The sequence below is a fragment of the Megachile rotundata genome, chromosome 15 (assembly GCF_050947335.1).
Source record: "Megachile rotundata isolate GNS110a chromosome 15, iyMegRotu1, whole genome shotgun sequence".
Classification (NCBI taxonomy): Eukaryota; Metazoa; Arthropoda; class Insecta; order Hymenoptera; family Megachilidae; genus Megachile; species Megachile rotundata.
In genome coordinates this window covers 14,077,499-14,101,194 of record NC_134997.1, presented here as the reverse complement: position 1 = coordinate 14,101,194, position 23,696 = coordinate 14,077,499, and the positions used below count along the sequence as shown (strand labels likewise).

At 42.0% G+C, this 23,696-nt stretch overlaps 2 protein-coding genes across 11 annotated transcripts in view; both read right to left on the bottom strand.

The window, feature by feature from the left end:
- The window catches only part of uif (sushi, von Willebrand factor type A, EGF and pentraxin domain-containing protein uif), a 30,336-nt gene extending 22,974 nt beyond the window's left edge, over positions 1-7,362 (bottom strand). For all 4 annotated transcript variants that reach the window (XM_076540052.1, XM_012285771.2, XM_076540053.1 and 1 more), the window contains exon 1: positions 7,074-7,362. The gene's annotated coding sequence lies outside the window, so the exon portion shown is untranslated. The remainder of the gene's footprint in view (positions 1-7,073) is intronic.
- A 4,834-nt stretch (positions 7,363-12,196) lies between these two features.
- ndl (serine protease nudel) lies at positions 12,197-23,692 on the bottom strand. 7 transcript variants are annotated; one of them, XM_076540059.1, is made up of 26 exons: positions 21,337-22,098; positions 21,023-21,198; positions 20,758-20,880; positions 20,489-20,623; positions 19,436-20,392; positions 18,668-19,285; positions 18,401-18,607; positions 17,528-17,691; positions 17,332-17,459; positions 16,815-17,261; positions 16,438-16,736; positions 16,228-16,372; positions 16,017-16,147; positions 15,704-15,955; positions 15,472-15,658; positions 15,180-15,349; positions 15,009-15,122; positions 14,739-14,925; positions 14,340-14,669; positions 14,049-14,237; positions 13,822-13,996; positions 13,585-13,747; positions 13,340-13,516; positions 13,019-13,256; positions 12,719-12,835; positions 12,197-12,594 (listed from the first exon to the last, which is right to left on the bottom strand). In XM_076540059.1, exons 3-26 carry the CDS (start codon positions 20,864-20,866, stop codon positions 12,300-12,302), a joined length of 5,934 nt encoding a protein of 1,977 aa, XP_076396174.1. In that variant the 5' UTR covers positions 20,867-20,880; positions 21,023-21,198; positions 21,337-22,098; the 3' UTR covers positions 12,197-12,299. The 7 variants fall into 7 exon arrangements, with proteins under 7 accessions (XP_076396174.1, XP_076396175.1, XP_076396171.1 ...); XM_076540060.1 differs by having other exon boundaries at positions 15,472-15,643; positions 21,337-22,092; XM_076540056.1 differs by lacking the exon at positions 21,337-22,098 and adding an exon at positions 23,558-23,692 and having other exon boundaries at positions 13,822-13,969; positions 15,472-15,955.
- Between the last annotated feature and the right edge of the window lie 4 nt (positions 23,693-23,696).

Below are 23,696 nucleotides of genomic sequence, written 5' to 3'. Positions count from 1 at the left end.
ATATACTCTAATTGTTGCGTTCGTAACGTGCAACGTCTCAGATCTCCGTTTCTACTCTACATACCGCCATTTTTTTTTAAATATTTCATCGGCAATTACTTTTATTAGGGCTCCAAATTTCGAGCTTGAAATTTACGTTACGCTGTCCACTATTGAATCGTTACATGTTCAGTGGCACAGAACAAAGAGAATAATGTTCAGAGAATCGGTGCAAAACGTAAGGCAGTCAAAGGGTTAAATCGAGATTCGCTAATGGAGTCCGCGATAATTAGCGAAGGAAACGTCGGATCCCCTGGCTGTAGGTCAGTACTAGAAAGTATTCGGATTTCCTGGTTGCCAACTCGAAACGGTGCTAGGCAAAAAGCGAGCAACGACTCCCAGCAGTTGGACGCGTTCGCGGCGTGAAAAGAACGTGAAACGCGGGTTTCCAGCGATCCTCGTTGGCTTCGACGAATTCGAAGCCAGAAACCAGTTTAACGTTCGATGCGAAACAACGTTATTCACGGACAATTTCAGCTGGAAAATTGTCTATGAAATTCAGATTAGAGAATTGGAATACCAGGAAACTGGTAATCGGATAATAAACATGGAATCGTGGGAGTAAGATGTGAACGAACTGCTGTTTCCATCACGAATTCGAAAATAATTTAACAATAAATTAGGAAAAATTGTTAAAATGCCTGGAACAGATTATGACAAGTTAGCTGAGAATTTCGTGCAGAAGGTATGACCTATTTAAGATTAATAAGATTTTGAACGATGAGAAATGGGGTATTTCGAGGAATGTCCTGAAAGGAACGTTGCTTTACGGCACTTATCGATTCAACGTGACTGCCGGCGTATCGTATCCATATCCTGCAGGGAAATTTATCTCCCCAGACACTATGCCAAATAACGGTTTCCACGTAACCAGGAAGTGCCGGCAAAACGGTAATTACGATGATACTGGAAACATACTTTCTAACTGGATTCCCAACGATATATTTTAAACAGCTGTTACATCAGCACGCATTAACATGCCGCGTTAATGAAGATTGCTTCTTGCCTACTTTTCAGTTTAATCAGATCGTTCGAGATTCTCATCGTCCATTTCTGTCGTGCAATGTTTTTATCCGTTTCGATTGTTCAGCAGATTCTGGTTACGAAGAAGTATCCTTTCGTTCGAAATGTCATCGAACTCCCTTCGAACACGATTGTCACGGGTCAAGTACCGGTTAGTATTGTCGAACGACTTCCGCCGCCTTAGATGGCCTCTCTCCGCGACTTCCGCCGTTAAACGAAATTGGTAATCGATACAATATCGCTTCGCGATTCGAGACACGAACGAGTCGACCTTCGTAGCAGGTTTTACGTAACCCTTTACGGATAATGATGCTAGGCACTTTGAAATTTTAATTGCGTCGTTAATAGAGCAATGTTCGATGCTCTTTAACTTTGTATTTTGTCGTGACCTCGCACAATGAAACTTACCCACGTAAGTGGAGTTTCAAAAGAATCGACAGGTTGCACTTTATGAATTCAACAAAGTGAAACGGTGCAGCTTCGAATTTCTTCTTTGGTTAAATTGCTTTGAAAAGGGGACGCTTCGCGTGTTCTCGCGTTTACTTTGAATACGAGCGAAATTAAATGCACGCACATGCAAAAGAAATGACGGTACCTTCGTGGAAATTTCTGCAGAATAAGGATAAAGGGACGCGATGCAGTCTTTATAAACTCCACCATAACATTTCCGTGAGGAGACTGCACGCCCACCGTCGTAAAGTTACGCTTCTCGACTTTCGTCCCTGCTAGAAACTTTGAACTTTCTTGTAACACGGATTTAACAAAATTCTCGATGCTCGAAATATCTCCTTATGTCAGAGAACCGAAGAAAAAGTAAGTCACTGTCTCGCAATCGTAAGAGCAAAAATCGCGGAGGTATTTTAATTCCATGTTAACTGGAAGGTGTTTTACACAGTTTTTTACTAATCATAACCACGATATTTTTCCCGTTATACCGCTAGCAGCAAGAAGCCGAACGAAATGATCGAGAACGCGTCGACGATAACCGGAAATTAGATCACGTCCGGCGAGGATCATGAAAGGACACGTGTCTGCCACTTATTACGCTGGTTACGGTAATCACGTGAGGTAATTAGGCCATGTTGTTCCATTCATCGAAAGATGCTCGTATCGGTCACAATGAGCCATTCAAATACACCTATCGAGATTTCCGTTTGCATGTTATTAAGTAATATCGAGGTTGCGGACTGCTCTGAAATCCGTGGTAATCTCACGATTATGCATTCGCAGCTTTTATCTAGATTAGAGGATGTTCTTTGCGATTCAGCGTGAGTCGAATGCGTTTCGTATGCGATTGCGCGGACTTCTGATGACTTAAAAGATATGACACACCTTGTGCGTCTAGTGTCTGTACAGAGTTGATGATACGGATTTTATGATTTAAGCTTTCAAGAGTTTGGAACCGAAGAGCTAAGATGTTCTAAGGAAGCGAAATAGAAAGACAGTAATTAATGTGTAGTTTAATCGTAATACACACTTTCGAGCATGTATTTTCTGCGGTCAACTACGATATCGATACGTAACCGGATGTGTGCTTCGATCAGGCTCCACCAATATCCGCAACGAAAGTGAAGAAACGTCTTCCTTTTGTCGGTTGTTCGTTCAACCGTGAGAGAATGAAATTAAGATCCATTCACCGTTGTACAAACGGTTCTCTAAATACCTCTGTTTAACGACGTTATAACTCCTCAACGTCAACTACGCCATAGTTATCGATTTCACTAGTTTGTGAAATGATCCGTGCGCGTGCTTCGAATAAATACAGGAAAGAAAAATTGGCTTCAAGGTGTAGCGGTGGGCTACGCATGAATCATGATCGATCGCTAATTATCGATGGACTATCAACGTCGTTAATTGTCCACGATTGAGTTGAGTCGCCATTAATTAGTGTCCCGATTATTCGACAGGTAATCTCAATGAATTTTTCGAGAAACGGTAAAAGACACCATACACAGAGGCTTGAGAAATCCGGCCGGCCATAATCAAATTCGAAGAGTTTTCCCAAGAACCCAGTAAGCAACTGTAAAGCATTCGAGTTTGTTTCGTCATGCAGAGAATTGTGCAAGCGCATTCCTGGTTAGCCGCGAACCAGAGGTTGTCCATCGGCTGGAAAACGGTACCAACTGAATTTCCATCCTCCGATCGACTTTAACCCGTGGCTTAATTAGATAATCACGCGGCGACAGATAAAACCTCCAGTCGGTTTTACATACTCGTTGAATGCTGCTTTTGCAACGAGCACGATACCTTCTTCTCTACCGTTAAGACATTAACATTCAACTCATTAGTCCGACAAGCTGGACGTGATTATTGTCGTGACGCATTAAAGAGTACGATGAACTCCGTTGCCAAATGGTGTATCGACGTTAGGAAAAAAGTGGCTCGTTGAGATTCGATCCTGTCTTAGATCCGTAGAATCTACGATTCGTTGTACCATTTAATTCCGATCCTTAATTAGATCGAATGATGTAGAAATGTCCGATTAAACGTAAATACGTTACGGTTGTTTCGCGCCGTTATTTTCAGGTACTAAAAAATCCTCAAATGACATTCGTGGCGAAAAATAGGTTAATGCGGTGGTGCTGTTGGCCACTTTGAACGCTGAAATTTACCGTTTGCCGGTGAATGTCGAACGCACATGGCGAGATAGATAAATACCCGCTGGTAATTCAGGGTCGAGGTTTGAAGCGTGTCGCTTTTTATCGAGTAACGACCTATTTGTTCCCGTTCCACGATTGTCCTTATTTCCCACGTTCGTTGATAGAACCGAACGTTCATTTTTTCCATGTTCAGGCCATTTGCATGCCGCTACGTTGCTCGTTTTTCCCGAACAACTGTGACAGAGTTCGGGTCATGCACAGTCGACTATTCATGATCGTATCATTTAAAAATCAAATAAGTTTCTTTCTGTTTGCACAAATTGAGGTCGCGCCAAGATAAATTTACATCTATCGCTTTCATTTTGCGTTTTTAATGTCCGACCGGATAGTGCTATTTTTAGTCGAATCCAGTGATTTATATTAACAGTTTACTTCGTAATAGTTTTATCGCGTTACTTATAAAATGTCAATATCTAAACGATATTTGATCGAATAAATACTAAGTAGGTGGAAAATAGAGCAGGCAGAAAATCTCGCTTTTTCTTGAAAATGTAACGACTATTCCATCCACGGGTCATCGAGTTTCTCGTGGTTCGTCGACCGATAAAGTCACGACTGGTCCAGCAATGGCCACGTGGGTTGGAAAGAAAGCCGAGTATCGCTGGTTTGCAAGAAACCAGGGAAAGAGGAACGCCTAAGCGAATACCAGACATATTATACAGGGTGTGTCTGTATTGCGTCGCGATGCGGTCTGACCGCATTGCAATATTATCTACCTATGGTTATTTCGTAACTCTGACTTTTGAGTATTGCTTTCTGCCACGATGGATTCTTTTTGTATCGATATTCAACGTTAATTACGTGAAAATCTACGACACTGGAACGGGTCTTGATTCATTTTAAACAGGAGTTACTAGTTTGAAAAACACGTGTGTTACTATATTTACTTCTATTTTTTAGTTACTCAATTTCTTTCCTTTGACGCAATTTTTGTCGCAAAGTGTATTAGATATTCTGGTGAAGTAATAACAGAAATTGACCGGTTGAGGTTCTTCGTTTCTTTGAATTACTATTTCAAGAATTGTTTTAGCCGCGGAGAAATAATTTCGTTCCCCTCTAGCTAATTTTCTCGATTCCTTAGCAATCAGTCGAGGTTTCCTGTTTTCACGAGCATCTAGTCGTAAATTTACGATACTGCAACTGGACCGGTGCAGTTAGGTCTGATAGATTGTCTGAATAGCACGGCAGTCGATCGCAGGGTGTGGCCATAGTTGTACGCTTCCTTGGAACAACTTATATCGCGGACCACAGGAATTGTTAAACGACCACCTGTAATTTGTTGTTACTGCAACGTGAAAGTTGCACTTGTTCCTAGAAGAGTAAACAGACGGCAACTTTTAAACCATATACAATTTGCATTGAAAGCACAAGGTGGCAACGTGAAAAGTTCTTTAGAATACTCGAGTGTCAAAAGTATAAATGTCAAACTCTCGAGTAGTTTTAATAATAAAAAGTCGAATGATCGATGACACCGTATAACACCTGTTAAGTATTAACAAGAGTCTAATAACCAAAGAACAGCTGTTGCCATTGAAGCAGCTGGAGGCGCCATGGTGTCACCTTGAAGCTCGGTTCTTCGCGTTGAAATTTGTTACGCGATCGAACGTTAGGAGGAGGGTAATTGTCAAAGGTAACGGTACCATAACCAAGTTACGCTTCGTTATGGACAAGTCACGATCCACGAGGCGATAACTCAAATTTTGTCACGTTCCGCGCGTGGGCGAGAGACTGAAATAACAACGACAGGGTTCAACGAATCGCCTCGCGATGGTAGAGCAATTTTCCACGGAACATACGAATGATTTTGTCGATTTTCTTGTCGGTTACCGGTTCACGTGGCTATGGCGAACGTAGAATGCCGCCGGCACGGCGCAAGGATTTCGACGCTCGAGGAACGAGCTTTCTCTTCCATAAATTCAACGGCGTCATTCTTGAACGAACTAACTTGCGAATTTTACGCTACGCGTTTCTATTTTAACGCTGGTTCCTGTGAAAAACGAAAGTGGAACGATCTCGTGTTTGGCAGATAATCTTTACAGAGTTGCACTTCTTTTTAGTTGCGAAAAAATGTTGCAGCAGCTGGAATTTGTAGAAGATAGCATTGAATTTTACCAGAATATGTTAGTATACAAAAAAGACAAGAAATGTGAGTAAAAGGTCGACATTTTTTAACTGGATTTACCAGAACCCAGGAAAGAAGACCTTGAACGTCTCGGCCGTGTAAAAAGAAGAAGGTATGAAAAATTAAGATATCAGAATTCATAAATAGGAGAGGAACATTTATGTATTAAAAGCATAGTTACGTGATCATTATCTACTTTTTATTATAGCCAGTAACGAAGAACGTTAAAACGGCTAAGAATTTGAAGACGGTTTCCTCCTTTTGTCTCTGTTTAACTAGCCACCGTGAAGATCGAAATAACTGACACGAAGACGAAGAATACAGCGTCAGATGAGATTTAATCTGTGAATCTGAGGCTTCCGTTTCCACGTTTAACATAGCACGCGTCGATGTATGCGACAGCTCACTGAGCAGAACGAAAATCGCGCGAGTTGCGCGCTGGAAGAAGCCGAAGGGAAGAGAGTACCGTTCGGCATCGTCTGCTCGAACGCTCAAAATAGAACAAAAGAAAATATATATACAACGTTGATACATATATCACGTTGCTTGCGAAACTACAATTAACAACGATTCTTACTTCATCGCGTTATTATATAAACACGATCCTCTCTTCCTTCTCGCCACGTCATTTTTTCTTTTTCATGCTCTATAGAGAAAATGGATCATTAATTTTCACTCACCGCTTGTACCTCGTTTCGATAAAATCAATTAGCTTTAGCCACTGACAAGTGTGTTATAACGCGGGAGGCGTTTTCACGTGCGGAAAATAAAATTTTTAGCTGCCATAATTTAGATCTAAATGGTTCACGGTTATTACAAAATGCTCCTGCGTAAATTAGGAGGATCCTTTGTTTGCTCGAAACGACAGCCAATTTAGCACCTGCTTCTAATTATTGCCTCGATGAAATTTTATCGGAACCAGGCCACCATCGATTCTTCTCTATCTATTCCCATCGTTGTATCAATGTACAAAAGATTCTCACAGAAGGTTTCACCGAAAATACTTCTCGTACAAAGCCGGTCTTTGACAACAGCCACGCAGGTGTGTCCAATCCCCAACCGAAAGGCTAGCGCACTTCCAAAATTCTACGAGTAGTGATTCTATATCTTCAAACTGCCTTTATTTCATTACTCGATTACTTCTTCAGGTAATCGATGATCACGTTGATAATGTGAAAATGTCTCTCTAATTGCGTGATTGCTGAGAGTGAAAAAGGGAGGGAACTTACGTTTGTTGCTCCTACGATCCACGTCGAGATCCTTGTCCCGGGTACATGTACTCCACAGAAGGTCTCCGCGCGCGAGTCGACTATCTTTCACTGCACAACCGCGTGTTCCGAGAGGAGCACAATCGATAAATAGTCGGAAACGAGTGGCGGGTGACCACGGAAGAATCGAAGCAAAATTTGTGAAAAACGAACGAATAAGTAAAGCGACAGAGAATTTGATTCAGGGTCACGGAGCTCCTTCCCTCCGGCCCACCGCTTCGAGACTGAGGAACCCGGTTCTCTCTCTCTCCAGGTGAACGGAGCGGGTTACCTGAGTAAGAGCCTTCTCTTCGAGGCCTCCGTGGGAGGAAAGGAGAGACAAGACAGAAGGAAAAGGAAGCAAACGCGAGGAACGTAGGCGCAGCGTGGTGGAGAAGAAAAGGAAGGAGGTGGAGGCCATTCGGGTTGATTCGTAGCGTCAACGAAAACTGCCGAGCTTGGTTCATTCCTTGTTTGTTTATCGCCGTTGAAAATGCGCTGGCTTAACTTCTTGATGCGTTTCGGTCTACTGAACCTTTAGCCTTTACGCGACCATGTCACCCGAACTTGGCTGCTTCCTACACGAGTACTTCGACTTATGCACTTACTCCTAACTATTTAAGTACTCGTGTGTACTTTTCGTAACACGTCGCGATGCTTAATTCAGATTATAAGTTATATGCAACTGAATATGTGCACTTGAAATTTGCACATTCTTCAGACAATCAGAGATGGTTCGACATAGTTGAATCGCATCGGTCGAACGGAGACATCGATGCTTGCGTAAGAAAGGTCGCCCAGCGAGTTCAACGCATAGCCACTCGATTATCACCAGATGTCTTCTCCCCGTTTGTAGCGAAATAACCATCTAAATATGTACGATCAAAGTGAGTGACTGTGTAGTTTAATTATTTACATTGATCGATTCAGTCCATTTTTCTTCCTCGTAATCGATTTTGCATGGTCAAACGCTTCTGCAACTTCACGTTACTGTCTTCGTCGAGATATATTCACGTTCCTTCACATATACATTGTGAATAATTGAAATATATTTTGCGAAGTTCACTGAATCCGAACACTTAACTCTAGTTTCGATCTAACATGTAGGAAAATGATTCTCGAGTACACATAAAGCAATCATTAATTGCTGTTACACGGGAACCAGAATGAAAGTCGCGATGGCGAACAAGATTTCGCGATAGAATTTCATACAAATTCATGTTCGACGATATAGAATAGGGTGCATCGTTGCACGTACTGGCAAACCACGTCATAAATAGCCCGAGGCGAACGGCTCGTGCACAACTTTAACCTGGCCGATTAATTTCTGGCCTAACAGGATACCTCTAGCAGCCGGTTACTTGAAATACTGAGATCACCAGATACGTACTCTACGACTAATTGCATAACGGGTAGCGAAATTTTTCAACGACAAATAATCTATGTGTACCAGCGAACTTGCGCGCGTGTGGGATGTCGAACGAGCTTTCGCGTGCACCTTTCTAACCCTTTCGTTCAGAAGGTCGTAAGTTGTCCCAGTTAAATTCTTGCCGTTTCATTGAATCGCACGAAGAGGAACAAATATCGTCAATTATTAAACGAATGTATTACTTTCTACAAAAATAATTACAGCCAAAAGTTAAAAGTTATTTCCTAGAAAACACGATATATTTTTTCACCGAAAAGTAAGAAACCTATTGCTACAATGAATTTTCATTTTCCCTGAAATATGTGATTTTCTCAGTCGTTTCGCGCGGTTGCTTTCGTTCGACCACCAAAGACTCAACGTGCATCGATTAAATACTTTCTCGACTTTCTTCTGTCGTATCGATAGCGACGAAACGCTTAAATCATCCTTTTGTAATTTCTTATGGAGCCAACCTTGCGATTCGAACGATTAAGTTTGATAATTTTTAATTCTTTGTCGTTGCGTTACGTCACCAGTAAGCATAGGTTTGAATAAAAATTCATGACTCACATGTTCTTTTTTTCTCTTCCAGAGATCACCATGAAGACATCCGGTATGGAACGAATGGAGGAATGGCAGGCTGAATGACTGTCGAGGTATTTGATTAATCTTTGCTATTTTTAACACGAATATTTGTTAACAAATTTTGTCATAAACCTGGATAAAAGCTACATTTAACTCTTTGGATATCAATCGTTTGATCACCCTACTTGCGAGTCAAAGATTAATTTTCTCGACGCGTTAATGAATTCGTTGAGCAGTCGAGAATAGAATATCGGTTCCCTAACGAATTTCATCGATCAGGATTTAGGTCTTCGGTGTTCCTCGGCTGAACGAGGAGGCGCACATTCTCGAGCATGTACTCGGGAATAAAGAGGTCGTCGTAAATGCCCAGACGTTAATTTGCCAGGAGTTTTGTAGGACACGAATGCAAGGCGGGACGAGGGAAAAGCGGGAGAGAGAGAGAAAGGGAGAGAAAGAGATCGAGAAGCGGCTCTCTCGCACAGCCTTGTTCATCAAGGTAGCACACGTTACGCCGTGGACACACACGTACACGTGTACACCTGTACGCGGGCCGGACAACGCGTTTCGAACGGTTTCTCGCGCGGGTCGACGTCCTGCCAAAACTGCCTAATCGTGTCGCCATGGTTGCATATTGTATCGAATCAAAGACAAATCTGGAATCTCCTATCCTTCCCTCAAATTTTTCTAATCGTTAACGTGACTACAATTTGTTACAAAGTCTCGAATAATGATAACCATTGGGAATGATATAGAATTAAGCGGGAGCCCGTATACCGAGAAAGTTAATATTAGTTTTCTCACGATACTCGATCGTAGTTACACGTAAACAGAACAACTTTCAAAAGACACTAATCGGTGTAATTTGAAAGCTAACTCATGCCGGAGTTCTTTTTTACTATTCGCGATAAGTGTGTCTCTTTCGCGGTGACTCGGAATGAACCTCCGTTGGAAACGAGAACGGAATCACGGAAATTTCGAAGGAAAAGCTTCCGTTCGTGTGGTAAAGGTCCGTAGTACGCGCGAGGAATGAAGCACGTTCGTTTAATAACTGTATACGTCGAACAGCGATGCATTCGAATAGCGCAGACAGATTTCTACGATTCACGCGGAGTAAACACCTCCGGGCGATTATCATATTTTCTCCTAATCGCTGGAGCGTTTATGCTTCTCTCGTTAATCCGTTTCGTTTTCCGTTACCGGATGGAAATCGTACCTTTCGAAAAGCGAAAAATTTTCAAGATCACATAAAAAAACCAAGTCGGAACGCTTCGTTCTGCTCGTTGTACGTTGAACCGGAGTGCAGAAATGAAATTGCGGACGACGAAACAAGCTCCGGATGCGGAAAAGCTGGCTTACCTATATTCATCGAGCAGGCGAAATCGTTCGCGACGCGTGAACGCTTCACGCATCGGCAGTGAACGAGCGAGCGAGCAGTCAGACTCCGATACCGTTACACTTGGCAGCTTCCTGCCGCTCGGACTACGGCCTCCATCAGGCTCGCGGAGCCTCGCCTTCTTGCATACTTATAGTGCCTTTTCGGTATCGTCATTGTCACCCACCAATGGCACACGCTCACCTATACCGTAATCCGAACCAGCGTTAGTCGTTTCATGCTCGACCGACAAATTCTTTATCCACCTGGTCGAGATGGAGAAAGCTATCATAAGCTGCCGTTTGAAAACCTGAAATTTGGGATTTCGTTGACGACCGATACTCGATGATAATGAAATAACTTTTGCATGGTTGATGCCCCAAATTGCTTGAAATTCTTCTGGTCCATATTTGATCCCACTGATCTCGTTACTAATTTACCAGCGTTTTTTGCGGCAGCCAGTTTCGTTTTCTACAGAGAACATTAGCATTCTCCTCCCTTGTAATGGAAGCAATCGATATTTCCGGACTCTTACGATCGATACAAAGTTATAGACGAATATTGGGAATAAACGACGATACTTCTAAGGTTTCCGTAACAATTAACCGCGTTCCGGGCTTCATCCTATACCGTTCAATAATTTCACTCGATCGTTCCTGCTGATGCCTCGCATGCTTATTTCTCAGACATTCACCTTCGTAATGTGCTTGAAAGATCACAAGAAAACAAAAAGACTTTCTAAACGTTTCAACCTCTATCGATCTTTTTCCGTCGACGAGACGTCGATGCAGAAGGAAACGAAACACCTCGGGCAGTGAAGCAAGCAGAGCCAACGGTACTTCTTGGAACAAAATTACACGTACTCGTAGTAAGCCGCGTTGATTACATAATCGGCGCGTTGCACGAGCCATCCGAAGAAAAGTTCCTCGTCGTTGGCTAGCTGGCAGCCATCTTTGTGGTCTTCTCGAACCTCCATGATCATAGATGCGTCAGGGTTCTTTTGTTCGTCCTTTTTCCTCGCTTTCCTTCTTTCCTCGTAATCGACGTTCAGGAAGCATGTAATGCGATTCAAGATCACTGCACTTTGCGTTGTTCCTCGGAAAACGTTTACCGTCTTTCTTTTTTTCCTCTTATTGCTTTGCCGCGGTTAAGGAAATAGGCATTTCGTTAACTGCTATTCGAGGAATGTTGGGTGCAAGCCTTTCCTCCGAGTGTTTCTGAAAGTTTCATTCTCGGTTGTTCGGTGTAACGAGGCTAAATCGTGGGTCATCTGTTGGCGAATACAGCGTGGGTCACATTCGCGACAACCGTACGAATTAGTCAGCCAGAGAATGTGAATGGACGAGTGTTTTCCATCGGTTCTCGACGCGTGAAGGCAGTTCGCCAAGAGGAGCAGGGCGCAGTCGTTTACCTTCAACGGCTGCGACCCCATTTGTAACATTCTTTCCTCCCCTTCTCTTCGTGATCGACGCTTGGTTTCCTTTTCTTTCTTCTTTCTTTTTTCTCCTCGTCTTCGAAGACAACGCGATTGCGTAACGCGGCTTTTAATTTCGATCGGTACGACTGATCGCAGACATTCGTGTACCGATTCTTTTCATATTATTACGAAATTCCGGTGTAATTTAACGCGGTGATGCAGATTTAACCAGGTTAAATAATTGAAAAGTGTTGCATATTGGTAAAATTACGGCGTATTGAAAATAGGTGCTACATTAGGGATTGTATTTTGAATCAATAAACTTTTCAATGCACGATTTTTATTGAAAAATAGAAATTACAAAGTTATTTTATAATAAATACGAAATAAATTATGAAGGTTATAAATTATAATTTGATTCGTGGTTCAAATGCAGTCGACGAAAGCACGATGACAAGTATCGTTGGATTTTACTAGCGTGATCAATGGTTTGTCGTTTCTTAACGTCATCCAGGAAAAATAGTTCAGTCTGACTAGGTAAAATTCGTCTCGCTTCGGTATCATCAGTTCTTCGGTGGTTATCGTTTCGTTGCTAATGTCTCCTGACGAATATCCCATCTCTTCGCACAAATTTGATGCCTCCTCCGACGAAATAGGATTTGGGAAACATTCGGTATGCCACACACCGTAACTTTGTCGAATTACTTCTCCGGATCCATTGCTGCAATTAAACACACAATTTTCACGAATTATCGTCACAATTTCGGTGAGTCTCTCTATTAGTAGAATAATTGAGATACATAGCAGAGGCAATATAACGAGAATCTATAATCCGTATAATTCACCTATCGTCCGAGAACTGTTTCAGCATTCTACACTTTGCTTCGTCTTCGCCATCTATGCAATCTTTCTCCCCGTCGCAAATAAAGTCCTGAGGGATGCAAGTATCGTTGCCAATGTTCCTATGAAATACATATTTCTAATTTAACTTTCATTAGAAATACAATACAAACAGTAAAGTCAGACAGAAGTTCTAGACTTCAAAAAGTAGAACGTCAATCTCTAAGTAAAATTAATTGCACCATCGCAAAGTTAATGACTCTACAAATTTTTAATGAAGTATTGCAGCGTGGACAATTTCTTACGTTCTACATTTAAGTTTGTCGCCTCCACAAGGACAAAGTTCTGGAGACTCGTCAGTTTTATCGTAACAGTGGCGTACACCGTCGCATAGTCTCCCTGGGTTTGTTAATCTCAGGTAGTGTGCACAGGTGCATATCGTGGGTTCGTCGGATCCGTCGCTGCAATCGATTACTCCGTTGCAGAATGCACTTTTGTCGACGCATCTTCCGTTTCCGCATCGTAATTCTGATTTCGCGCAATCTATCGATTGAAGATAATATTTAATATACGCGACTAGTGTATTGTAGCTTTGTGGATTTAATAGAACTTAATGTATCACTTACTGCAACCATCTACTCTATTCTCGCAATTGTCTCGAAGCTCTTCGCAATATTTTGGATTCTCGTCTGAGGAATCTCGACAGTCAGGTACACCGTCACAAACTCGATCTTTAGGAATGCACTGACCAATGCTGCATCGAAAACCTTCGCAAGTTGCCTCGATCGATTGTCTTTTACCATCTAATTTAATGTTTTATGTTGATTAACAGAGTAATTAGTTTGAAAAGTTCTTTTACCAAAAGTTTTACCTATTGCTTCCACTAAGTAAGGACTTATGTGATCGATGCCTGTTAAAGTTTGAGGCTCTCGGAAACTGCAAGGACCCTCGTGGTCCTGGAACGTGGCTGCAGGATACCATCCTTTTCTACCCTGACAAAATACTACTCCACTCCAATTCGATGTTTCATTTTCCTGAATAACAAATAAAAATTAATTTCACTGGTATCTGTATTATCAGTTGATATTATCAAACTGTCGAAATTTACCGAGCATTCGGAGATTAAAGAATTTACGAAGCATCGATGGCAAGTTTTGCAATTTTGCAAAACAGTTTTCAAGAAGATCGACTGCGTTTCGTACTTCTCATTTGTTCCAACAGCCACACAAGTGTCGTTCACTCCTGGCAAATATATCCTGAAACATATAGTTAGCACTCCAGTTCTATTTCATGGTATAAAGAAAGTTCTTTCCTCTCGGTAATTTCTGCACTCACGTTTTATTGAGAAACAGAGGTTGCACGTGACGACTGACGTCCACTCGATGTTTCAAGTGTAACAGAACAGACTCCGAATTATTCACGTGTTGCACTTCATCGATTGTCGACACCGTTTGATGAGGACCATCCACGTGTCGGAACAATGGACCATAACCGAGCACAGCTGTAGCATAATTTTGATCCAGTCTGAAAGTTAGTAGTCGTGTTATCTCTCATCGAATTAAACCCGAGAACCGAACAATCACTCGACACTTCGTGACAGTTTAGTATAAAAATAAAGCTACTTGCCTGACATTTTCGACGCATTTCGAAGCGGAGAGCAGCCAGTGATGGTCTAACAGCAACGCCGAGCAACGATATTCTCCGTCCACAAAGATGGCGGCGAGCCACGGCCACAGGTGAACGTGGTTTCCAGTACTGGAATCTATAGTCAAGTACGTGCTTATACTACTGCTGAAAACCGGTGTGCAGCGAATGTTAAGTCCAGGACAGGTTTTATCCTCTTCTTCCCGAGAGACGGGGATTGGAATGTTTTGTTGTGTCGCGTTCTCCTTGTCCCATTTTATTGTTTCCATCTCTACATTCTTTACGGTAATCGAAAAGGAAGATTTCATGCCCCTTTATGTGAAAAAAATTTCGTTAAAGTCAATGGTGCTTTAAGAAGTGTCTAATCGAAGGGAGACTTACTGGAATCCGAAATATTCGCACATGTTTTGCCCAATGAGCGTGGGGGACCATTGATTTTTAAGCATTTTTGGTTTGTGACACGTCGTTTGCCATTTACCATCGACATTTCGAGTTAGTACACCGTGCGTGTTTAAAAACGGCCGCTCGTCCGCGTCCAGGTACACATGGTGGCCATCGGTCAATGTAACTATCGATAGAAGGAGTCAATCTTTGTATATTATTCTCATCTGATACAAATTTTTAATTTTTATTTACAAATCGAAGACTCACAGCAGTCCAATTCGTCCTCCTTAAATTTACAATCGAAATGCCCGTCGCATTTCTGGAAGGACGAAATGCAGACGCGACTGTTTTTGCAGAAAAATTGATCCTTGGAACAGATTTCTGCAAGACAAATAGCCATGAGGTTTTAGAAAGCTCGAAGGAAAAGTTTGATCTTACCGCAGTCTTGTTCGTCAGTTTTATCGTCGCAGTCCAAGTATCCGTCGCAAATTGCGGTTGGTTTCAAGTTTGACAAATAGTCTTTGCAAGTGCAATTCATTTCATCGGTGCTGTCTTCGCAATCCGCTTCTCTGTTGCATCTTTTATTAATGGGAATACTTTGAAGCAACCTGTTAATTTGATCGATGTTGAATTGCAGATGGAATTTATTTAGTAAGTCATTTACCGAGCTCATTGAGTCAACAGTTATTTAATTTAAAGGTTGTGCAGTTTTATTAAATATAATCTGTACCTTCCACACGTGAACGTTGTCGGAACATCTATCGCAGAATCAATTTCCACAGTACTGGGTTCCGATTCAATGGAACTGTACGTTGTGGATTTATAAGTGTTATCAAAAATAACTTCGTTGTTTTGTTCCTCCGTAATCAACGTTCGATCAGTCGCCTCGAACACCTCGGTATCTAAAGCATTTTGACCTTTATCGATACTGAAATTGACAATTCGTGTACCGATGAACTCACCGTTCAAAATTTGCTGAGACGTAGAACTGTCTACCGGTGACGAAGTGGTATCAGAATCGATATCGTCAACCTTTCGGGAGAAGGAACGATTCCAGTCGAGGTGACAATTAAGTTCGTCTTCCCCGTCCAAGCAATCGATTATCCGGTTGCAACGAGCTGCGGCAGGCAAACATGTACCTAATCCACCTTTACAGCTAAATCCTGGACACTCTGTCAGTGGAGTTCGTCTCAGAGGAGGTATCCAAGAGCTGTCTAAAGATGCACAATTGGATTAGGTTTTATTCGATTAATCCTAGAAGCCTCTGAAACTCACTGGAAACTTCTTTGATCCAGCTGAGAAAGTAGCTGACTTTCGTGTAGGCACCAGGTTCATTCGGACGACCGCAGCCTTCTCCATGACTAACTATGCCTGCCACGTACCACTGCGACTGTGAATATGGATTTCTACAAACAAAATTACCGTAGAGTATAATCAAGAAAAAGTGGCTCCATTGACAAACGGATGAAAAATGTTAAATTTTGACCTGCACATCAGAGGACCCCCACTGTCCCCTTGGCACGCGTCACGACCTCCTTGAGGATATCCGGCACAAATGGTACCCGCGATTTGATCAGTCTCGTACTTGCAATGTTTCAATATGGGCACCTCGACTTCTCTCAAGTGATCAGCTGCAAATTATCAACATGGAATACTTATTTCGATCTATTCGCATTCTGAATTTGTATTCACTCACGATCTGGACCACGTTCGCTGGTAGCACCCCATCCTATAGCCAGGCAGGTGGAGCCTGGTTCCGGTTCGACTCGCCACATGGAGCCCAAGATGTCTCTTTCCGGTAGACAGACAGGTCTCACCCATCGATTGAAACGTAGAGAATCGTCCAGCATGATCATCCCTATGTCATTAGTCATGTCTCTGCCGCTGTAGCTAGGATGCGCAATCGCGTATCTCGCTTTTCTGAATTGCGACATCGGGGAGAAAGAAAATCGTCGGAGCATTCCTGCTTGGATCTCGTAGTAATGACCCTTGTACCTACATATTATGAAATGGTCATTCATGATGGCTTACTGATTACTTTTTGATAAGTTTAGCAAATAACTGCAAACTGACCCATCGACGCAATGAGCAGCCGTAAGAATCCACAAGTCATTCAAGATGATACCACCGCAATGAAATCGGCCATCTTTGTAAATAGCCACTAAGAATGGCCAAGCAGTTGGTTGACTGGCGCGTCCACCAACGACCCGCAACTGCGATCCAACGATGTCATCCTCTTTGCTACTGTTCCTGTCATTGTTGGTTCGCCAATCGATCTCGTTTTCGGACCATGGTCGCAGCATTCCACTGAGCAATCGCGAGCTCTGGTCCGTTTCTTCGGAAGTTGACTGCAGAGAATTTTGTGCTACCGGCGTACCACAAGCAAAGGGAGGACATTCTACGTAGACCGCCGTGTTCATGCAAGAGGGAATCAGCTTTGGTTGACCGTCGACTTCCGTCAGAAAAGGCCCCTGGTAAACGTCATCTGACATCGAGTGGATTTGGATTGTGGGCACCTCGCTGTAAGGATTAATCAAAGTTCTAGAGATGTGGTTTACCGAGGATTCGAAAGCTTTGTAGTTCGACTTACTCTATCTCGATTCCAATCTCAGCGATACAGGCATCCTTGGCCCAGGAGTCGACTGCCGTGCACACGGGATACCATTGACCATTGAAATTCTTGTGCAGATACCCTTTGGTGTAACCAGTCATAAACGCCTAATAAATGCAATTATTTAGCGAAAGATTATAAAGAATTTTTGGTGAACAATTATAGTAATTGTTACATTTTTGCCACCGATGTAAGAGGGTGTTAGTACGCTGCAGTCTACTTCGTCTTTTCCATTGGAACATTGTTCTATGCCATCGCAACGTTGAGATAATGGAAGACAGTTGTCGGGGGAGAATCGTTTATTCCAGTCGTTGCAGCTGAACGAGGTTTTTGGACAACCTGAAAGATTGTTATTTCTTTTACTTTCGTGTTTTCTTTATGGCAACTAGCATTTTTGAAAAGATAATGCCAATGCCATCTAGCGGCGAGCGCTAAAGCTGATGGCAAGACTTGCATTTTTACTCTTCACAAAATTAATGACTTATGCAACGGTGCACTAAAACATTCTATGTCACCAATTTGATATAAATAATTTAAAAAAGTGCACGAAATTTAATTCCGAAAACCGCCAGCAGGCGCATCTTTTAATTAGTGTATACTTTCGTCACTAGGTGGCAATAGCAGTACTATTTTGAATGTGCGCTCTGATTCAAATCGCATAAAAGTATTGCTTGCATAACAGGTGCTTGTATACTTAATTAATTTACACAATGTTCTCTTGAACTGTCATAACATTTTGATTACAGACGTAAATCGCCGGGAAGTCATGTAATCAGTAAAGCAGTTCAGAAAAACCGTATACATTAATTTATCGCGCAAGCGAATGAAATCAAAACGTACGATAGAAGAAAATATCTTTCAAAGTAAAAGCTTTTCATTATAAATGATACAAACATAAGTTCATAAACTTTAATGACGAAGATACATCTCTAAAAGAAATCCACTCGCAGCAAATATACTCGTGTAGTTTATTTGAAAATTAAACGACAAACTCTGATCCGAATAACCGGTTTCACGAAATTGACTGTATCAAGATAGATGCACTTACCCAGACATCCCAATTCGTCTTCTCCATGAGGACAATCAAAGTAACCATCGCAAAGACGCTCCTGGGATATTCGGTCCCTGCAGGAACACGTGGTTTCGTCGCTGGCGTCCATGCAATCCACTTGACCATTGCACCACTGTGATCTCAGTATACATTTTTTTCCATCTCCGCACCGAATCATGCTAAATGGACACGGTTCTGGATATTCTGTAGCAATAAATAAGATACTTAAGGCACCTTTCAAATCAACACCTGTACTCCTCTTACCTTTAGACTTCTTACCCTTCTCTTTCGAGCCATCTTCTTTATCCGAAGACCTTTGATAGTCCGATACTCCAGGAATGGTCGGGAATTGAAAAGTTGGAGCGGGAATATAAGTGCAATAATAAGACGACTTTGCAGATGGATTCGCTCCGCCGCTGGGAATCTGATGTCCAGGGAACATGGGGAAGCTCTGGGGCCCAGGACCAGTGGGTCCAGGTCTTTGAGCACCAAAATTACCTGGAAACGGCTGCATAGGTAAGAACTGGACGGATTGTGCCTGTACTTGGAAGTAGTTAGCGGGTTGATTCATGGGGTTTTGGTTGTTCGGTCGTTGCTGTGACATGGGTATCGGATAAGCCGCTCCTGGCGAGGATGCTGGGTACATGCTTTGACTTGGAGCCGACTGTTTCGTGGCACCCATTGATGGCCCATAGAAACAGACTTGATAGGGCATCCAGGACATCGTTGGGGTCAGTTGCAGTTGTTGCGTCGATTTCATGGTTTCTGCAGTGGGGATCATGCCTGGAGCCGAGTCCATAGTGGGCTTGTTTTGAAACTGATCGTTGAAGACGATCCTCTCCTTAGTGGCGCTCGCGTTTGATTTTCTGGAACTCTTCGAAGCTGAAAATAAAGATGGAGACAGATATTTTAAATTATTGGATGTCTAAATTTCACGAATTAGAATCATTGATATAGCATTCATTGAAAGGTGGTAATGATTCACGACGCCTTCAGCATTCGAAGCGGCAACATAATAAATAATGCATCTACCGTTTTCACCTTCCCTTTCCGCAGCGCTCCATTCGCCATGACCTTGGTCCGAAGGATGCACCGTGTCATTTGTAGTTTCCGTCGCGTTGTCTCCGTCTAGCTTGGCCATAGCGTTCGCGATAATCGTAGACCACATCGTATCATCGATTCTCTCCGTCTGGGTTGTTGCTTCATCCGCTTTGGTCGTTGATGCACTCGATGCAGAAATACTCGTTGACGTACTCGTCGCCGCGGCATACACTTCCGTTTCCTTTGACATTGATCCATATCCCGTGGTTTCGATCGTCGACGTCGTCCGTGCCTCCTCGGTTGTTTCACCGGAATATTCTTCCGACTTGTCAAGAATCGATACCGTCGACTTTTTCGCACTCTGTTCCTCGTAAGCGGTGAAAATCACCGAATTACTGCTCGAATGTTTGTTCTGATCATCCTGATCCTCGTCGTTTAACAAATTGTTGACTACCTCAACGTTGTTCTTGATCTGAGCGTGATCAAAATGTTCGAACCCATTGTCGATATTTTCTTGGGTCGTCTGGTCAGCAATATCTTGAGGGCCGCTCTTGCACTGCAAGCACTCGACCAATTCTATAAACTGGGACTTGGTTGAATTTGATTTCGAGGTGAAGTTCGCCAGAAAAGGCTGAAGATGCGGTATACTGTTGTTCACGATATTAACGATGCTCAACATCGAATCGATAACGGTCTTACAGTGTTCCGTGTTCTGGTTACAGGGATACGAGCCGGTGTTACGTTTCAAACGGTTTTGATCTATGTTCAACAAGATCGCGCGTAACTCTGGAATCATATCGGGTAGCTGATGCTTATAGTAATACTCGCGCAAATCAAGATCAATTGATTTTGTTGTTTGTTCCTCTGGTACCGATACGTCGAACGCCAATTCTTCTCTCTGATCGATTTCCTTATTCGACACGTTTTGAACACTTTGACATGAATAACCTGGAGAAAAGCAGTTTTCAAAATAGGACTCGTTTCTGCATTTTTTAATTCTTTCAAATTGAAATACTTTTGTAATTGAAAATATTGAACACGTACCCGACGTAATAATTAAGTACACCACAAAGGTAGCCAGGCACATAATCGACAACGCGTACAACAGCTCGTTGGAACAGTTGCCACGTTTGCGAGAACTCCTGTTCCTACGGAGTTCCGAATCCACAATCGATTTTCCTGAAATGGAAATTGTATGACCATCAACGAAAGGCCGTATGCATATTTCATGCGTGGATCAAAGCACATCGAAAGGAACGAAGGTACATGGTCGGACGAATGGTCGAGCAAAAAATATTAATGAATTTCCGCACCGTTCGTTTGTCGATGAACTTCCCCAGAAATCGTGCTCAGGTTCACGCAGCACTGGCCTTCCACTATTGGTAGACGTTCCTTCGAAGGAATCTCGCATTCTATATCCATGGTTCCTAAAATATCTAAACAAATAGGAAAAATATTTGGTAGAAAATTTCTCTCTCATTAGCCACGTCTATCAAATTGTCGGAAGCTTCAGATTTCGTTGCATCGTATCGTTCCGTTTTCGGTACACTAGCCCCGATATAGCGTAAGAGTACTTACGTTCGGGAGCACGTTTCTTCGGTGAATCTTTTCCATTCGATGGACCGTGGACAACCCTGATACGTCGTTGAAAAAGTTGTCGCTGCCAATGGTCCGTGCTCTAGATGACTTAGACGTGAAATGACCCGAGAACTCGATCGAGTTGCTATACCTCGCATCGAATGTGTCAGCAATACCTGCGAAAATCGTGTCCGTGAAATTTCGTCACCGAACCGAGTGAATGAACCTTGTGCGTGCAACTTCGTCTATATTGCAAATCAAATTTTTATCACTATACTAGGAATTTAATAATTTTGCTGCAAAATCTACTGTACCTCAAAAATAAATTTCGATTATCAGCTTTTTCGGTGACTCTATGTTTCAGAGTTAGTAATAATTAAGAATAATAATTGTACATAGAAGCTTTATCTGTTAAAATAGTTTTGTAGAACGAAAATAATGTATAAAAATAATAATTGCAAAGTGAACACCAAGAAAATTGAAAGAAAGTTCAAATTATTATTATGAAAATCGTTTCGAGGAATAAACGTTTGCCCACGGTTATAGGAAAGAATCGAGCGAAATTGTTTCTGCTCGTTATTTCCGGCATCGCATTTCAAGCGTAACGGAATCCATCTAGTGTCATCGATTTTTGCCAATTAGCGCTTACACGCGTTTTGCGAGAATGCGCGAAACTAGCAAATATTTCATGGAGAAACGATTTCCGCGTCGTTCACTTTTGTCTTCGTTGAAAGCGGAACGTCGGAAAATTTCAGTTTCTGATATTCGTTTGATCACTCGTAATCTTCCACTGACGCACAAGCATTTGGTAAAAAAGAATGGCAAGAATTTCGCGTTCGATGCTGCATGACGTTCATAAATATTTTCCGTCACATATTTTTAAGTTAAACGGAAACTTAAGTTCGAACATTTTACACGAAAAATCTTATTCCGTGTAATTGAATAGTCGCTTTAAGCGGAATAACGAAGAACAGTTCTTCGTAGAAATGTTAACTGGACGAATTAAAACGTCGCATTCGTACTAAAGCGACTCGAGCTTCCTGAGATAATACCGTAATTATACTCCAGTCTCGCTTCCTTTCAGGCAGCCATTATAAATGACTTGGAATATTTTTATTGCGAATAACGAAGCACCTAACTTCTGCATTACAGAATCACTTTGTTTCTATGTGATATTAATAAAGTACCAAAAAGGAATATTAGCTGGAGATATATAAACTTAGAGATGTAAATGAGATTTTGATATATAAATTCAGGGATATAAATATATAAAGATGTACGAATTTATTTAGGAATATAAAATACCAAAATGAACCTATACTCAATGTCATCGGTTCCAAGGTTGCTACCAATCACCATACACGTTACGTGAAAATTCAACGATCGTAATACAGCGTGTGTTGCGTAACATACGGATGTTAATATACTTTCTCCGCCTAGCGGTTCACGATAGCTCGATCGGCAAGTGACAGTCTCTGTTCTAACGTTAAACTAGGTTCTCCTATACACGTTTTCGGTTCATTGTGTTCTCTCCTCCGAATCTCCCGCATCTATAAATCCGGAGAGAATTATAGTCATGCTCATAGACCGGTCTATAGAAACTAGAGAACGTTCCGTGATCTCGTTGTTCGTAGTAATTGTGCCATACTAATCAAACGTGACCCAGAAACGGGAAACTTTCAAGGCTATCGAACTCGTAACACGATCAGGGACTATGTAATAGCTTCGCCATTAAAATTATCGGGATAAACGAGGAATTCGGAGAAAGTTTTTATCGAAATTTTAATTTTAGATTTTAATATTCTTGCGCGATCTTATGTTGGTTCTGTGAAGATGTGGACAATTTGGTGAAAATGTTCGAGTTACGAAAACTGGTTTCCATCGGAAAGATTCTGAGACCTGTTACATATATCTGCAATTTTTATTTATGCATAGTTAAAAAAATACGAGCAAAGATCACAGTCAAGGAGACATGTTTTTTTCCTTGATCCTTTTACATTTGGGATAAAGTTTAGCCTCGTTTCTTCGTTAAAAGACTTTCTTGTCTCCACTTGCATAATCGAGATATCATCATGTTTTTATAGAAACGTCGGTGTTATTCAGTTACGAAATCTTTCCTACTGGACTTTGGTCGAAGGTGTCATCTGCTGATTGCCACAATCAGACTCATGAATTTGTATGATATAATAATTACTCAACGTCAATTTATTGTAATATCTCCACAAATTTAAGGATACTATAGTATAGACAAAATAAAATAATGCGATGCATTTGACACTGCAACTTTAGACTGCTTATTAATTATTTCTAACGCCGATGGTAATTTTCCTGAAACCCAAAGCACAGTACCAAGGTCCAAAAGCCCTAAGAATGTTTTAAAAGCCTGGTCAAAGCGGTTGGGCGCTTTGATGTCTATCAGATAAGAAGACACAAGGCGCGTAGCCGTTTATGAATCCCCAAGCCAGGGCCGAAAAGAAGCAAAAGAGAGAAGGAATGAAGAGAGCTGTGACGACACAGCGGGACATCAGTGTGTACCATGAGAATAGCCATAGGATCGTTTCCGTTTCCCCTTCTCGTGCGGCTGGCCATGCTAGCCCGAGCGTATTTGATGCTCGAACAACGGAGTATTCGTGGTGACCGCCTAGCGGCCCGTGCTGCTCACCAGCTATCATCG